We start from the raw sequence: 18,522 nt of genomic DNA, 5'->3' as shown, positions 1-18,522 counted from the left end.
CGAAGGAATTGTCCGTAGAGCTCCGAGACAGGATTGTGATCTGGGGAAGGGTACCAAAAACATTCTGCAGCATTGAAGGTCCCCAAGAACACAGTGGCCTCCATATTTCTTAAATTGAAGAAGTTTGGAACCACCAAGACTCTTTCTAGAACTGGCTGCCCGGCCAAACTGAGCAATCAGGGGAGAAGAGCCTTGGTCAGGGAGGTGACCAAGATCCCGATGGTCACTCTGACAGAGCTCCAGAGTTCCCCCGTGGAGATGGGACAACCTTCCAAAAGGACAACCATCTCTGCAGCACTCCACCAATCAGGCCTTTATGGTAGAGTGGCCAGATGGAAGCCACTTCTCATTAAAAGGCACACGACAGCCCGCTTGGAGTTTGCCAAAAGGCACCTAAAGGACACTCAGACCATTGATTTATTTTATTTATTTTTATTTAACCTTTATTTAATGTCCTTGAGTGGTCCACACAGAGCCTGGAATTGAACCTGGAGAGACCTGAAAATAGCTGTGCAGCGACGCTCCCCATCCAACATGACAGAGTTTGAGAGGATCTGCAAAGAAGAATGGGAGAAACTTCCCAAATACAGGTGTGCCGAGGTTGTAGCATCATACCCAGGAAGACTCAATGCTGTAATCGCTGCCAATGCGGCTTCATCAAAGTACTGAGTAAAGGATAAGAATACTTATGTAGATATAATATATCTCTTTTTTAAATTTGTAATATACTTGCAAAAATGTAACCTGTTTTTTCTTTGTCATTAATGGGGTGTTGTGTGTTGATTGATGAGGGAAAAATGACTTTCGTCCATTTTAGAATAAGGCTGTAGCGTAAAAGAAAATCTGGAAAAAGTCAAGGGGTCTGAATACTTTCTGAATGCACTGTAACTGAACATTTACAATGTAATTATGTATGTCATCGTGTGTCAAATATGTACATAGAAAACGTTATATGTTCAAAGCGCTGTGAGTGGGTGTGTAACTAGTTCCAGAGCCTTTTTTAGGTGAAATGCCCAATATAATAATTTCTAGTTAAACATATGAGACAAGTTGAGCAAACACATCGTTTTAAGTTGACAGAATTTTTGCTTACGTTTTCTCATGCTGGAGCTAAGTTTGAGCCAAATAAAAATGTTATGTTCAGGTAACACTTTGACCGAAAAGTTGAATAAACAAAACAAGGCTGTGGAACCAGTTACTTAATAATAGTTAGTGGAGCTTCGACTGAAAGCCATTGGGGTGTACCGAAGAGTGGGGTGACATGAGTGAACTTGTGAAGGTTGTACACCAGAGTCTGCAACATTCTGGATAAGTTGCAGAGGTTTGATGGCACAAGCGGGGAGCCCATCCAACAGAGAGTTGCAGTAGTTCAGACAGGATATGACGAGTTGGACCCGAGGTCACTTCCTGTGTGAGGAAAAGTTGTACTCTACAGATGTTGTAGAGCATGAACCTGCAGGAGTGAGTCACTGCTTTGATGTTTGCAAAGAACAACAGGGTCACGTTGCCCAGGGTCACACCAAGGTTTTTTGCACTCTGGGAGGGGAACACTGTGGAGTTTCCGACCATGATGAAGAGGTTTTGGAGCAGGTAGCCCTACCTGGGACAAAGAGCAGATCTGTCTTGTCGAGTTTGAGCTTGAAGGGGTGGGCAAACATTCAAACTGAAATATCTGCCAGGCATGCAGAGATGTGTGTCGCCACCTGGGTGTCAGAAGGGGTGAATGAGAGTGTCACCCACACAGCAATGATAGAAGAGATCATGAGAGGATATGATGGCGCCAAGTGACTTGGTTTATAGAGAGGAGAAGGCCTAGAACCGAGCCATGGATGACACCAGTAGTGAGAGCATGTGGTGCAGACACAGATCCTCTCCACACCACCTAGTAGGAGCGACCTGCAATCCAGGAGTGTGCAGAGCCTGAGAAGCCCAGCCCAGAGAGCGTGGAGAGGAGGATCTGATGATTCACATTGTCGAAGGCAGCGGATAGATCTAGGAGGATGAGAACAGAGGAGTCAGCTTTGGCAGAGCGGAGAGCCTCTGTGATACAGAGAAGAGCAGTCTCAGTTGAGTGACCCATCTTGGTTAGGTTCAAGAAAATCGCTCTGAGAAAGATAACAAGAGAGTTGGTCAGCTACAGTTTGTCAGAGCCAAAGAAGACAGGGGCTTATGTATCAAGCGTCTCAGAGCTGGAGTGCTGATCTCGGATCAGGTTCCTTCTGTCTGTGTAATCTTATTCATTGTGATCTAAAAGGCTAAATGTACCCGAAATCAGCACTCCTATATTGAGAACTGTTTTCCTAGTCAACCCTGTCTATCATTAACACATTTGGCTATCCTTCTATCTGTCACAATCACGAAGCATGTCAATCACAAGCTGAACAACAACAACAATCACGTCTTCTCCCCCCATCCAGCTATTTTTCATTTAATTTCGCCACTTTTTCTGATGAAAGACATCTTACAATGATCAAGTTTGGAATAGAAAAAGATAGAGAGTCGCTTTAATCCTAGTGGCTTAATTCAAAAGGCTGCAGATCGGGAGAAGGGGATGAAATAACTCGGTTTGAGAAAAATGCTAACAACAAAAGAAATGGAACATCCTGCGAGAGCGAATATGGCTTATTCGTGGCAATTCCACAAACCAGATTATTGTTAGTGATTTAGCAACACTTCTGACCTTGCCTGCCTGGGCATCGGCTGTCGGGAATTCGGGATTCATCAACAAAAAATTAATTCAAGTTTTATATATTACAACAAGCCGACACATTGCATGGAGGGAACGAGGGAGAAAGAAAGAAACAGAGATACAATTTCCTTCCTCTTCAGCATAAATGTACTAAAATAACAGGTCGGCTTGCATTGAGGATGCATTAAAATACATGACAGGGCTGACATAGGGGGAGACCTTTTGCGGTGACACGGGCTTTGAAAGAGACTGTCCGAAGGTGAATGGTCACCAGGCAAGGTCTTAGAGACAGTAAAGTGCTGACGGGCTAAGCTCTGGGCTCATAGCTTCCCTCTGCACCGTAAGAGCTCTGCAAGCTCCTTAAGCCTTTATGTGTGCGCGCACACACACAAACACACACAGCACTCCCCTTTGTCACCATGAAGTGCTTTGAGAGGCTAGTCAAGGACCATATCACCTCCACCATACCACCTAGGAACCCATTACAATTTGCAAACGAATACACTGCACACTGCCTTATCTCACCTGGACAAGAGGAATACGTATGTGAGAATGCTGTTCATCGACTACAGCTCTGCTTCCAAACACCATAGTGCCCTCCAAGTATGTCACTATGCTCAGGGCCCTGGATCTGAACCCCTCCCTGTGCAATTGTGTCCTAGACTTCCTGACGGGTTGACCCCAGGTAGTGAGGCTAAGCAACAACACCTCCGCCACACTGATCTTTAACACGGGGGTGTGTACTCAGCCCCCTCCAGTACACCCTGTTAACCCATGACTGCGTGGCTACTCATGACTCCTACTCAATCATCAAGTTTGCTGAGGACATGACAGTGGTAGGCCTGATTACCAACAATGAAGAGACAGCTTACAGGGAGGAGGTTAGAGACCTGCCAGTGGTACCAGGAAAATAACCTCTCCCTCAATGGAAAAAAAAGGAGCTGATCGTAAACTACAGGAGACAGAGGAGGGAGCCCCTATCTACATCAATGGGGCCAGAGTGGAAAGAATAAATTCAGCACAGCCACTAAGACCTTCATGAAAATCTACAGATGCACCATTGAGAGCATTCTCTAGGGCTACATCACCGCCTGGTACGGCAACTACACCGCCCTCAACTGAATGGCTCTCGCGGTCAGCCCATCCAGGATATTTACAGCACATTTGCAACACACGCACACACTGTATATATAAACTTGCAAACATGATAATGGCCCATGTTGACTTCAATGCTTCCCGCAGTTGTGTCAAGTTGGCTGGAAGTCCTTTGTGTGGTGGACCTTTCTTAATAAACACAGGAAACTGTTGAGCGTTGCAGTTCTTGACACACTCAAACCGGTGCGCCTGGCACCTACTACCATACTTCGTTCAAAGGCACTTTTATCTTTTGTCCTGCCCATTCACCTGCGAAATGGCACACATACACAATCCCGGTATTAATTATCTCAAGATTTTAAAATCCTTCTTTAACCTGTCTCATCCCCTTCATCTACACTGATTGAAGTGGATTTAACATGTGACTTCCATAAGGGATCATAGCTTTCACCTGGATTCTCCTGGTCAGTCTGTCATGGAAATGTGTTGTACATTCAGAACAAATTAAACATGGGACCGTTTCTTGTATACTGTTTTTCCACACGGTGTATTAATTTACTGTGTTCTTCACATAGCTCATTGTAATATATCTACTGATGTACATATCATTCTTAGTTGACCTTTTTGGTGTATCTACACATATTGAAATGGGTTACTGATACTGTGTTATTGTGGTTGTTAACTGGATTCGTTCTGACATTTGTGATTTCTTGGTTCTAGTCTTCAATTATTATTTGTGTACTTGTTTGACATTTTTGGACAAGCATTTCGCTGCACCTGCTATAAAATCTTCTAAACTGTGTACGCGACCAATAAACGTTTGATTTTGACACACACACACACACACACACACACACACACACACACACACACACACACACACACACACACACACACACACACACACACACACACACACACACACACACACACACACACACACACACACACACACACACACACACACACACACACACACACACACAACCCCTGTACATTAACCCTGTTATCTCTCAGAAATACACCAAGTAGCTAAGCACCAGTAAGACCCCTTAACCCCTTTTAGCAGACACAATTTAACCCTCTCTTACAATTAAAACATCACACACAAAACACTCTTTGACCCCTATCTATCGCACTTGACACACTACACTGGTCCCAGCTCTAGCCTTTAGCACCAGGAACTTGTAAGAGTCTATATGAGCACCAGGATTGCTCAATTCCGGTAACTTTACCAGAATTCCCCATTTTTTCAGAAGTCCCGGTTGCAAGATTTTCAGGAATCAAAAGGAAATTCAACCCGGTTTTGTGATTTTTGGAAAAGTTTACCAGAAATTTTCCACCCTAATAGGCATCCCCCATGCCAAGTTTTAGTTTGGTCAAGATCTACAGTACCAGTCAAAAGTTTGAACACCTACTCATTCAGGGGTTTTTCTTTATTTGTACTATTTTCTACATTGTATATTAATAGTAAAGACATCAAAACTATGAAATAACACATATGGAATCATGTAGTAACCCATTTCTTTTAAACAGATCAAAGTATATTTGAGATTCTTCAAAGTAGACACTCTTTGCCTTGATGACAGTTTTGCGCACTCTTGGCATTCTCTCAACCAGCTTCATGAGGTAATCACCTGGAATACATTTGAATTAAACAGGTGTGCCTTGTTAAAAGTTAATTTGTGGAATTTCTTTCCTTCTTAATGCATATGAGCCAATCAGTTGTGTTGTGACAAGGTAGGGGTGGCATACAGAAGATAGCCCTATTTGGTAAAGTTTTATTTGGCAAGAACAGCTCAAATAAGCAAAGAGAAATGACAGTCCATCATTACTTTTAAGACACGAACGTCAGCCAATCTGGAAAATTTCAAAAACTTTGAAAGTTTCTTCAAGTGCAGTCGCAAAAACCATTAAAGCGCAATAATGAAACTGGCTCTCATGAGGACCGCCACAGGAAATGAAGCCCCAGAGTTACCTCTGCTGCAGAGGATAAGTTCATTATAGTTACCAGCCTCGGAAAGTTCAGCCCAAATAAATGTTTCACGGAGTTGAAGTAGCAGACATCTCAACATCAACTGTTCAGAGGAGACTGCATGAATCAGGCCTTCGTGGTCAAATTGCTGCAAAGAAACCACTACTAAAGGACTCCAATAAGAATGAGAGACTTAGGCCAAGAAACACGAGCAATGAACATTAGACTGGTGGAAATGTGTCCTTTGGTCTGATGAGTACACATTTGAGATTTTCAGTTCCAATTGCCGTGTCTTTGTGAGATGCAGAGTAGGTGAACGGATGATCTCAGCATGTGTGGTTCCCACCGTGAAGCATGGAGAAGTTGGTGTGATGGTGCTTTGCTGGTGACACTGATTTATTTACAATTCAAGGCACACTTAACCAGCATTGCTACCACAGCATTCTGCAGCGATATGCCATCCCATCTGGTTTGCACTTACTGGGACTATCATTTGTTTTTCAACAGGACAATGACCCAACACACCTCCAGGCTGTGTAAAGGCTATTTTACCAAGAAGGAGAGTGATGGAGTGCTGCATCAGATGACCTGGCCTCCACAATCACCAACCTCAGCCCAATTGAGATAGTTTGGGATGAGTTAGACCGCAGAGTGAATGAAAAGCAGCCAACAAGTGCTCAGAATATGTGGGAGCTCATTCAAGGCTGTTGGAAAAGCATTCCAGGTGAAGCTGGTTGAGAGAATGCCAAGAGTGTGCAAAGTTGTCATCAAGGCAATGGGAGGCTACTTTCAAGAATCTCAAATATAAAATATATTTTATTTGTTTAACATGTTTTGGTTACTACATGATTCCATATGTGTTATTTCATCGTTTTGATGTCTTCGCTATTATTCTGCAATGTAGAAAATATCCCTGGAAAGAGTAGGTGTGTCAAAACCTTTGACTGGTACTGTAGCTTTTGAAGTAGTCTGGGTAACTTAAACAGATTTTAAGCCGTCTTTGTTTTCTGACAAACCCTGCATGTTTACGGTAACTGATTCTGCTACTTTCAGATAACTAAATAGATGTACAAATGGATGTCTAAGTGTGAGTGAAACCCAACAAAAAAAAAGGGGCTCAACAAAATCAAGGTGTGCACGCCCACCCACCCACCCACCCACCCACCCACCCACCCACCCACCCACCCACCCACCCACCCACCCACCCACCCACCCACACCCACACCCACACCCACACCCCTTTCCCCTGTCCCCTGTCCCTCTTACCCCGTACACCAGCTCCCCGACCATTCCATTCCAAATCTTGGTCTCCGGGTCCCGGGCGCCGTACTTTCCGTCAGGAACGATAGCGATCTTATACTTGATGCCGATGTGTTTGGCTATCTCCGAGGCCAGGTCCACGCAGTAGCCTTCATACTGGTCGTTGCCCTCGTACAGCTCCCAGTTCTTCTTCAACATGACATAGGGACCCTCCTACAAAGTGACACAGGGACCACAGGGTCAAACTGGCAAACAGGTCCGCCACTTACAGACAGTCACTTACCCAGCAAGCATAACTGGTTCAAATCAGGTCATAATGAGTGACGTTATAATGACGTCAATTCAACCAGTTTAAAGAAATTGGTTGAATTGACATCATATTGATATTAGAATTTTTTTCGTTGTTGTGAAACTGGGTTGAATTTATGTCGTTATAACGTCACTCATTATGACCTGATGATGACATCATTTCAACCAGTTTTGCCTGCTGGATTACCTTTGTTCTTTCACTCAAAAACCGACATATAGCAGACAAGTGTGCACACACACATACATAGATATGGAAGATAAAAAAGCCATCGAACACTACACTGGCTATTATTTAAAATGTTACTGTGTGTGTAATACAATTCATACAAAACTTGACACTTGTATGTACGGGATACGCACGGAATATAACGTCCAACGAAATCCTTCTCAACAAGGCAACAACAACAAATAATAATAAAAGATAAGAACACGAAGATCAAGTAAATGGCAGTAGAATAGAATAAACACTTTAGCATAAGTATGATACAGGAGGCACAATATATAGTCTGATATTTACACGTGTATTGGGGAAGGGGGATTGGGGTGCAGTGTTACAGTTTTTCTCAATTGCTAAAACACTAAAACCCATTGGCTGAACAAAGTTCAGTTCTCTTGCCTGGACTCATTTTATTTCACCTTTATTTAACCAGGTAGGCAAGTTGAGAACAAGTTCTCATTTACAATTGCGACCTGGCCAAGATAAAGCAAAGCAGTTCGACAGATACAACGACACAGAGTTACACATGGAGTAAAACAAACATACAGTCAATAATTCAGTATAAACAAGTCTTTATACAATGTGAGCAAATTAGGTGAGAAAGGAGGTAAAGGCAAAAAAGGCCATGGTGGCAAAGTAAATACAATATAGCAAGTAAAACACTGGAATGGTAGTTTTGCAATGGAAGAATGTGCAAAGTATAAATACAAATAATGAGGTGCAAAGGAGCAAAATAAATAAAATACAGTTGGGAAAGAGGTAGTTGTTTGGGCTAAATTATAGGTGGGCTATGTACAGGTGCAGTAATCTGTAAGATGCTCTGACAGTTGGTGCTTAAAGCTAGTGAGGGAGATAAGTGTTTCCAGTTTCAGAGATTTTTGTAGTTCGTTCCAGTCATTGGCAGCAGAGAACTGGAAGGAGAGGCGGCCAAAGAAAGAATTGGTTTTGGGGGTGACTAGAGAGATATACCTGCTGGAGCGTGTGCTACAGGTGGGAGATGCTATGGTGACCAGCGAGCTGAGATAAGGGGGGACTTTACCTAGCAGGGTCTTGTAGATGACATGGAGCCAGTGGGTTTGGCGACGAGTATGAAGCGAGGGCCAGCCAACGAGAGCGTACAGGTCGCAATGGTGGGTAGTATATGGGGCTTTGGTGACAAAACGGATTGCACTGTGATAGACTGCATCCAATTTGTTGAGTAGGGTATTGGAGGCTATTTTGTAAATGACATCGCCAAAGTCGAGGATTGGTAGGATGGTCAGTTTTACAAGGGTATGTTTGGCAGCATGAGTGAAGGATGCTTTGTTGCGAAATAGGAAGCCAATTGTAGATTTAACTTTGGATTGGAGATGTTTGATATGGGTCTGGAAGGAGAGTTTACAGTCTAACCAGACACCTAAGTATTTGTAGTTGTCCACGTATTCTAAGTCAGAGCCGTCCAGAGTAGTGATGTTGGACAGGCGGGTAGGTGCAGGTAGCGATCGGTTGAAGAGCATGCATTTAGTTTTACGATTCCGGTTCCGGTTTGGAGCGAGTGGTCGCATCGGCTCTTGCTCCCGCAGGTAGTATAACTTTTTACATTTAATTTCATTATATTTCATTATAGCACAACGGTTTGATTTGTCTAATCTTAGCAATTTCTTCTCAGCTAGCTACATAGCCGTCTTTGTATCAAAGATAATTGCGTAATTATCGTATTTCGCCTTCCTAACGTAGTCTTCACTAGCCAGCTAGCTAACGTCCACTGATTAGCTGCACTGGGAAAACTATTACACTCAACTGAACGACTCGATCAGTGTAGTGTTAGCTAGCTACATAGCCGTCTTTGCTGTCTTCGTATCTTCGTTCCAAGATAATTGTGTTGTTTAGGTTTAGAGTGTGTAGTCTTAGAGTGATTATCTTAATTTACCGAGGTTAGCTAGCCAGCTATTTGTCGTCCTTAACGTAGGAGACTCTGCTAGCTAGCCAACAGCTAGCCAACGTTAACCAACGTCTTCTGAATAGAACTCAACAACCCGGTCGCATTCACAGGTAGTATCACATTTTCATTTAATTTCATTACAGTACAACGGTTTGATTTGTTTGATCGTAGCTAGCTACATAGCTAGCTACATAGCCGTCTTTGTATCAAAGATAATTGTGTAGCCTAGAGCGATTTTCTAGGTTAGCTAGCCAGCTATTGTCTTTCTTTTAACGCAACGTAACGTAAACAACACTACTAGCTAGCCAGCTAGCCCCCGAATTGCAGCACTGTAGAAACTATTACACTCAACAGAACGACTTGATTAGTGTAGTGTCAACAACGCACCCACTGCCAGCTAGCCTACTTCAGCAGTACTGTATAATTTTAATCATTTTAGTCAATAAGATTCTTGCTACGTAGCTTAACTTTCTGAACATTCGAGACGTGTAGTCCACTTGTCATTCCAATCTCCTTTGCATTAGCGTAGCCTCTTCTGTAGCCTGTTAACTATGTGTCTGTTTATCCCTGTTCTCTCCTCTCTGCACAGACCATACAAACGCTCCACACCGCGTGGCCGCGGCCACCCTAATCTGGTGGTCCCAGCGCGCACGACCCACGTGGAGTTCCAGGTCTCCGGTAGTCTCTGGAATTGCCGATCTGCGGTCAACAAGGCAGAGTTCATCTCAGCCTATGCCTCCCTCCAGTCCCTCGACTTCTTGACACTGACGGAAACATGGATCACCACAGACAACACTGCTACTCCTACTGCTCTCTCTTCGTCCGCCCATGTGTTCACGCACACCCCGAGAGCTTCTGGTCAGCGGGGTGGTGGCACCGGGATCCTCATCTCTCCCAAGTGGTCATTCTCTCTTTCTCCCCTTACCCATCTGTCTATCGCCTCCTTTGAATTCCATGCTGTCACAGTTACCAGCCCTTTCAAGCTTAACATCCTTATCATTTATCGCCCTCCAGGTTCCCTCGGAGAGTTCATCAATGAGCTTGATGCCTTGATAAGCTCCTTTCCTGAGGACGGCTCACCTCTCACAGTTCTGGGCGACTTTAACCTCCCCACGTCTACCTTTGACTCATTCCTCTCTGCCTCCTTCTTTCCACTCCTCTCCTCTTTTGACCTCACCCTCTCACCCTCCCCCCTACTCACAAGGCAGGCAATACGCTCGACCTCATCTTTACTAGATGCTGTTCTTCCACTAACCTCATTGCAACTCCCCTCCAAGTCTCCGACCACTACCTTGTATCCTTTTCCCTCTCGCTCTCATCCAACACCTCCCACACTGCCCCTACTCGGATGGTATCGCGCCGTCCCAACCTTCGCTCTCTCTCCCCCGCTACTCTCTCCTCTTCCATCCTATCATCTCTTCCCTCCGCTCAAACCTTCTCCAACCTATCTCCTGATTCTGCCTCCTCAACCCTCCTCTCCTCCCTCTCTGCATCCTTTGACTCTCTATGTCCCCTATCCTCCAGGCCGGCTCGGTCCTCCCCTCCCGCTCCGTGGCTCGATGACTCATTGCGAGCTCACAGAACAGGGCTCCGGGCAGCCGAGCGGAAATGGAGGAAAACTCGCCTCCCTGCGGACCTGGCATCCTTTCACTCCCTCCTCTCTACATTTTCCTCCTCTGTCTCTGCTGCTAAAGCCACTTTCTACCACGCTAAATTCCAAGCATCTGCCTCTAACCCTAGGAAGCTCTTTGCCACCTTCTCCTCCCTCCTAAATCCTCCCCCCCCCCTCCTCCCTCTCTGCAGACGACTTCGTCAACCATTTTGAAAAGAAGGTCGACGACATCCGATCCTCGTTTGCTAAGTCAAACGACACCGCTGGTTCTGCTCACACTGCCCTACCCTGTGCTCTGACCTCTTTCTCCCCTCTCTCTCCAGATGAAATTTCGCGTCTTGTGACGGCCGGCCGCCCAACAACCTGCCCGCTTGACCCTATCCCCTCCCCTCTTCTCCAGACCATTTCCGGAGACCTCCTCCCTTACCTCACCTCGCTCATCAACTCATCACTGACCGCTGGCTACGTCCCTTCCGTCTTCAAGAGAGCGAGAGTTGCACCCCTAGTGGGTTCGATTCCCGGGACCACCCATACGTAGAATGTATGCACACATAACTGTAAGTCGCTTTGGATAAAAGCGTCTGCTAAATGGCATATATTATTCAAGAGAGCGAGAGTTGCACCCCTTCTGAAAAAACCTACACTCGATCCCTCCGATGTCAACAATTACAGACCAGTATCCCTTCTTTCTTTTCTCTCCAAAACTCTTGAACGTGCCGTCCTTGGCCAGCTCTCCCGCTATCTCTCTCTGAATGACCTTCTTGATCCAAATCAGTCAGGTTTCAAGACTAGTCATTCAACTGAGACTGCTCTCCTCTGTATCACGGAGGCGCTCCGCACTGCTAAAGCTAACTCTCTCTCCTCTGCTCTCATCCTTCTAGATCTATCGGCTGCCTTCGATACTGTGAACCATCAGATCCTCCTCTCCACCCTCTCCGAGTTGGGCATCTCCGGCGCGGCTCACGCTTGGATTGCGTCCTACCTGACAGGTCGCTCCTACCAGGTGGCGTGGCGAGAATCTGTCTCCTCACCACGCGCTCTCACCACTGGTGTCCCCCAGGGCTCTGTTCTAGGCCCTCTCCTATTCTCGCTATACACCAAGTCACTTGGCTCTGTCATAACCTCACATGGTCTCTCCTATCATTGCTATGCAGACGACACACAACTAATCTTCTCCTTTCCCCCTTCTGACGACCAGGTGGCGAATCGCATCTCTGCATGTCTGGCAGACATATCAGTGTGGATGACGGATCACCACCTCAAGCTGAACCTCGGCAAGACGGAGCTGCTCTTCCTCCCGGGGAAGGACTGCCCGTTCCATGATCTCGCCATCACGGTTGACAACTCCATTGTGTCCTCCTCCCAGAGCGCTAAGAACCTTGGTGTGATCCTGGACAACACCCTGTCGTTCTCAACCAACATCAAGGCGGTGGCCCGTTCCTGTAGGTTCATGCTCTACAACATCCGCAGAGTACGACCCTGCCTCACACAGGAAGCGGCGCAGGTCCTAATCCAGGCACTTGTCATCTCCCGTCTGGATTACTGCAACTCGCTGTTGGCTGGGCTCCCTGCCTGTGCCATTAAACCCCTTCAACTCATCCAGAACGCCGCAGCCCGTCTGGTGTTCAACCTTCCCAAGTTCTCTCACGTCACCCCGCTCCTCCATTCTCTCCACTGGCTTCCAGTTGAAGCTCGCATCCGCTACAAGACCATGGTGCTTGCCTACGGAGCTGTGAGGGGAACGGCACCTCAGAACCTCCAGGCTCTGATCAGGCCCTACACCCAAACAAGGGCACTGCGTTCATCCACCTCTGGCCTGCTCGCCTCCCTACCACTGAGGAAGTACAGCTCCCGCTCAGCCCAGTCAAAACTGTTCGCTGCTCTGGCCCGCCAATGGTGGAACAAACTCCCTCACGACGCCAGGACAGCGGAGTCAATCACCACCTTCCGGAGACACCTGAAACCCCACCTCTTTAAGGAATACCTAGGATAGGATAAGTATTCCCTCTTCCCCCCCCCTTTAAGATTTAGATGCACTATTGTAAGTGACTGTTCCACTGGATGTCATAAGGTGAATGCACCAATTTGTAAGTCGCTCTGGATAAGAGCGTCTGCTAAATGACTTAAATGTAAATGTACTTGTATTTAAGAGCAATTGGAGGCCACGGAAGGAGAGTTGTATGGCATTGAAGCTTGCCTGGAGGGTTGTTAACACAGTGTCCAAAGAAGGGCCGGAAGTATACAGAATGGTGTCGTCTGCGTAGAGGTGGATCAGGGACTCACCAGCAGCAAGAGCGATCTCATTGATGTATACAGAGAAGAGAGTCGGTCCAAGATTTGAACCCTGTGGCACCCCCATAGAGACTGCCAGAGGTCCGGACAGCAGACCCTCCGATTTGACACACTGAACTCTATCAGAGAAGTAGTTGGTGAACCAGGCGAGGCAATCATTTGAGAAACCAAAGCTGTCGAGTCTGCCGATGAGGATGTGGTGGTTGACAGAGTCGAAAGCCTTGGCCAGATCAATGAATATGGCTGCACAGTAATGTTTCTTATCGATGGCGGTTAAGATTTCGTTTAGGACCTTGTGCGTGGCTGAGGTGCACCCATGACCAGCTCTGAAACCAGATTGCATAGCAGAGAAGGTATGGTGAGATTCGAAATGGTCGGTAATCTGTCTGTTGACTTGGCTTTCAAAGACCTTAGAAAGGCATGGTAGGATAGATATAGGTCTGTAGCAGTTTGGGTCAAGAGTGTCCCCCCTTTGAAGAGGGGGATGACCGCAGCTGCTTTCCAATCTTTGGGAATCTCAAACGACACGAAAGAGAGGTTGAACAGGCTAGTAATAGGGGTGGCAACAATTTCGGCAGATAATTTTAGAAAGAAAGGGTCCAGATTGTCTAGCCCGGCTGATTTGTAGGGGTCCAGATTTTTCAGCTCTTTCAGAACATCAGCTGAATGGATTTGAGAGAAGGAGAAATGGGGAAGGCTTGGGCGAGTTGCTGTTGGGGGTGCAGTGCTGTTGACCGGGGTAGGAGTAGCCAGGTGGAAAGCATGGCCAGCCGTAGAAAAATGCTTATTGAAATTCTCAATTATGGTGGATTTATCAGTGGTGACAGTGTTTCCTATCTTCAGTGCAGTGGGCAGCTGGGAGGAGGTGTTCTTATTCTCCATGGACTTTACAGTGTCCCAGAACTTTTTTGAGTTAGTGTTGCAGGAAGCAAATTTCTGCTTGAAAAAGCTAGCCTTAGCTTTTCTAACTGCCTGTGTATAACGGTTTCTAGCTTCCCTGAACAGCTGCATATCACGGGGGCTGTTCGATGCTCATGCAGAACGCCATAGGATGTTTTTGTGTTGGTTAAGGGCAGTCAGGTCTGGGGAGAACCAAGGGCTATATCTGTTCCTGGTTCTAAATTTCTTGAATGGGGCATGTTTATTTAAGATGGTTAGGAAGGCATTTAAAAAAAATATCCAGGCATCCTCTACTGACGGGATGAGATCAATATCCTTCCAGGATACCCGGCCAGATCGATTAGAAAGGGCTGCTCGCTGAAGTGTTTCAGGGAGCGTTTTACAGTGATGAGTGGAGGTCGTTTGACCGCTGACCCATTACGGATGCAGGCAATGAGGCAGTGATCGCTGAGATCTTGGTTGAAGACAGCAGAGGTGTATTTAGAGGGCAAGTTGGTTAGGATGATATCTATGAGGGTGCCCGTGTTTAAGGCTTTGGGGGGGTACCTGGTAGGTTCATTGATAATTTGTATGAGATTGAGGGCATCAAGTTTAGATTGTAGGATGGCTGGGGTGTTAAGCATGTTCCAGTTTAGGTTGCCTAGCAGCACGAGCTCTGAAGATAGATGGGGGGCAATCAGTTCACATATGGTGTCCAGAGCACAGCTGGGGGCAGAGGGTGGTCTATCGCAGGTAGCAACGGTGAGAGACTTGTTTTTAGAGAGGTGGATTTTTAAAAGTAGAAGTTCAAATTGTTTGGGTACAGACCTGGATAGTAGGACAGAACTCTGCAGGCTATCTTTGCAGTAGATTGCAACACCGCCCCCTTTGGCAGTTCTATCTTGTCTGAAAATGTTGTAATTTGGAATTAAAATTTCAGAATTTTTGGTGGTCTTCCTAAGCCAGGTTTCAGACACAGCTAGAACATCCGGGTTGGCAGAGTGTGCTAAAGCAGTGAATACAACAAACTTAGGGAGGAGGCTTCTAATGTTAACATGCATGAAACCAAGGCTATTACGGTTACAGAAGTCATCAAAAGAGAGCGCCTGGGGAATAGGAGTGGAGCTAGGCACTGCAGGGCCTGGATTCACCTCTACATCGCCAGAGGAACATAGGAGGAGAAGAATAAGGGTGCGGCTAAAAGCAATAAGAATTGGTCGTCTAGAACGTCTGGAACAGAGCGTAAAAGGAGTTTTCTGGGGGCGATAAAATAGCATCAAAGTATAATGTACAGACAAAGGTATGGTAGGATGTGAATACAGTGGAGGTAAACCTAGGTATTGAGTGATGAAGAGAGAGATATTGTCTCTAGAAACATCATTGAAACCCGGAGATGTCATTGCATGTGTGGGTGGTGGAACTAATAAATTGAATAAGGTATAGTGAGCAGGACTAGAGGCTCTACAGTGAAATAAGCCAATAAACACTAACCAGAACAGCAATGGACAAGACATATTGACATTAAGGAGAGGCATCCTTAGTCGAGTGATCAAAAGGGTCCAGTGAGTGGAGTGGTTGGTTTGGGGGTCACGGCAATTTAGACAGCTAGCCAGGACATCGGTAGCAAGCTAGCATAGGATGGAGGTCTGTTGTTAGCCACCTCTTGCGTTCCGTCAGTAGATTAGTGGGGTTCCGTGTGGTAGAGGGGATTAGTCCAAATCACACAAAAAAAACAAAAAAAAATAGATATAGTTATAGAGGCCCAAGAAGAAACATAATAATAATAAAAATAAATAAATTGTCCGATTGTCTATTCTGAGAGCAGCCGGTAAGACAGCTAACGGTTAGCAGGCCGCAGATGGGCGTTCAGGTAACGTCGCGACGGAGGAGCCAGCCGGATCTCCTTCGGGTAGATAACGTCGGCAGTCCAGTTGTGAAGGCCCGGTGGGGCTCCGCGTAGGCAGTAAAACGGGTCCGGATAGGTGACTGCAGCCCAGGAGTGATTGACAGAGCTGGCTAGCTCCGGAGTAATTGATGTTTGCTCCAGAATCGACGAGAGCAGATACACACACGGATAGCAGCTAGCTGTGAGATCCGGGAATGAATGTCCAGAGAGCAGTTGAAATCCAAGGACATGGAGAGAAAAATTGGTCCGGTATGTTCCGTTCCGAGCCGCGCTGCGCCGTACAAAACTGGCGATAGATTTTCGAGCTAAAGGATAGCTGATGACCACAAACCGTGGTTAGCTGAATACTAACGATTTGCCAGTAAAGAAGCTAACTAGCTTCTGAACTAGCTTCTGATTAGCTTCTGGCTAGCTCCTGGCTAGCTTCTGGTTAGTTTCTGGCTAGCTTCTTGGAGTTTCTGGCTAGCTTCTGGCTATCTTCTTGGAGGATTGCAGATTTGAGGTAAATAATACTTATTTATAAATATAAATTGGTGAGGCGGGTTGCAGGAGAGTGTTTTGAAGATGAGTTGATGGAAAATAAAAATAAAATGTTTGTGAAAAAAAGTTGTAAATATATATATATACAGGACACGACAAGACGAGGACAAAAGACGTCTGAACTGCTATGCCATCTCGGGACAAAAGTTAAACTAATTGAACTAATTATGCAGTATGTTGTCAATACCTTAAACCATTTCACATGGTAAAACACAATTTGCAGATCTCACTTAGACTTTTCAGCAAAACCTCTAAACACATTATCATTCTCAAAACACATTCTACACTCTAATGCACATGTCATCCATACTGGTAAACACAAGTGGCAACAATCAAATACAAATAGAGAAGACATGTCATTGATTGAACACAACCACTCAAAATTGATTTAACCTGTTTCAAATGATGCGACACAACCAATATAAGCCAGTTCAGAGAGCAAACAGGTTGTCGAAGGTGGGAAGGAGAAAGTATGAAAATGGATAGAAGAAAGAATGTGAGAGGACGAGGACGAGTGCGTATGCGAGGTGGGCGACGAGGAGGAAGAGGGCAAGAAAGAGGAAGAGGAGGACGAAGAGGAAGACAAAGAGTGGAAATATCTGATGAAATTCAGGCAACAGTTACAGACCATGTTCTTGTCCATGGACTGACAATGAGGGAAGCAGGACTTAAGAGTGCAACCCAATTTGAGCCGATTCTCTGTGTCCACAGTAAGGATATTCAGAGAAGAGAACAGGTACAGTATACTACTGTATTTTTGTAATTGCAAATTTACTGTACTACATTTGTAAAGTTAATCACTGTATGTATTGTACTGCATGAATATGTTTTGTAACTGCACAACTACCTTTTGTAGAATTGCAAGGCTGCCACATGCAGGTGGAAGGACAGCTATATTCACTCGAGAGAAAGAGGCCGTTATAGTTGGCATGGTCCTTCAAGATAATGCAATACTACTCAGAGAATTCCAGGAACGAGTGATACAAGACATCACACACTTCCAGGGAATCGACAGTGTGAGCATTTCCACAATTGACCGTATACCTTTTGAGTGCAACTCACCAAGGGTGAAAGAACTGCGAGCTCAGTATGTGCAAGTAAGTGTACATTCAGAAACATTTACTGTAATCCAGATTATCTACAGTACGAACACATACTATGTGAATGACATTACTCTTCAGTACATACAATATATGTGAATCAGAAGCATAATTGTACTCTACAGTATAGCACTGTCTCTGTACGACTTACACAATCCTACATACAGTATATTGTATTTCTACACGGACAATATTTGACTTGGAATCCTTGGACAGACCCCATGAGTTCATCTTTGTCGATGAAGCAGGCTTCAATATAACAAAGAGGAGAAGGAGAGGCCCAAACATGATTGGACAGCGGGCCATTGTTGAAGTCCCTGGTCAACAAGGTGGCAATGTCACAATCTGTGCTGCTATCAGCAACCATGGTGTTCTTCATCACCATGTTACACTTGGGCCATATAACACCCAGCACCTTCTAAGATGTATTGCCAATCTAAGAGATATTCTATTTGAGCAGCAGGTTCAAGAGCAGGGTCAAGAGCTAAATGAGAATCCCATTCCCACCTATGTGATAGTGTGGGACAATGTCAGTTTCCACCGAGCTGCTCAGGTAAGGGAATGGTTTAACATCAATGGGCAGTTTATGAACTTGTACCACCCTCCAAACTCGCCTTTCCTGAATCCGATTGAGGAGTTTTTCTCCTTTTGGAGATGGAAAGTGTATGATAGACAACCCTACACCAGAGTAAATCTGCTGCAAGCCATGGATTTAGCCTGTGGTGAT

General features: G+C 45.4%; 1 protein-coding gene across 9 annotated transcripts in view; it reads right to left on the bottom strand.

The window, feature by feature from the left end:
- Window positions 1-18,522, bottom strand: part of LOC124000405 (glutamate receptor 4) — a 372,689-nt gene that overhangs the window by 30,385 nt on the left and 323,782 nt on the right. For all 9 annotated transcript variants that reach the window (XM_046306732.1, XM_046306734.1, XM_046306733.1 and 6 more), the window contains one exon: window positions 7,026-7,232. In XM_046306732.1, coding sequence (XP_046162688.1) covers window positions 7,026-7,232 — 207 coding nt within the window. The remainder of the gene's footprint in view (window positions 1-7,025; window positions 7,233-18,522) is intronic.

The sequence above is a fragment of the Oncorhynchus gorbuscha genome, linkage group LG16 (assembly GCF_021184085.1).
Source record: "Oncorhynchus gorbuscha isolate QuinsamMale2020 ecotype Even-year linkage group LG16, OgorEven_v1.0, whole genome shotgun sequence".
Lineage (NCBI taxonomy): Eukaryota > Metazoa > Chordata > Actinopteri > Salmoniformes > Salmonidae > Oncorhynchus > Oncorhynchus gorbuscha.
This window is presented reverse-complemented; position numbering and strand designations above follow the sequence as displayed.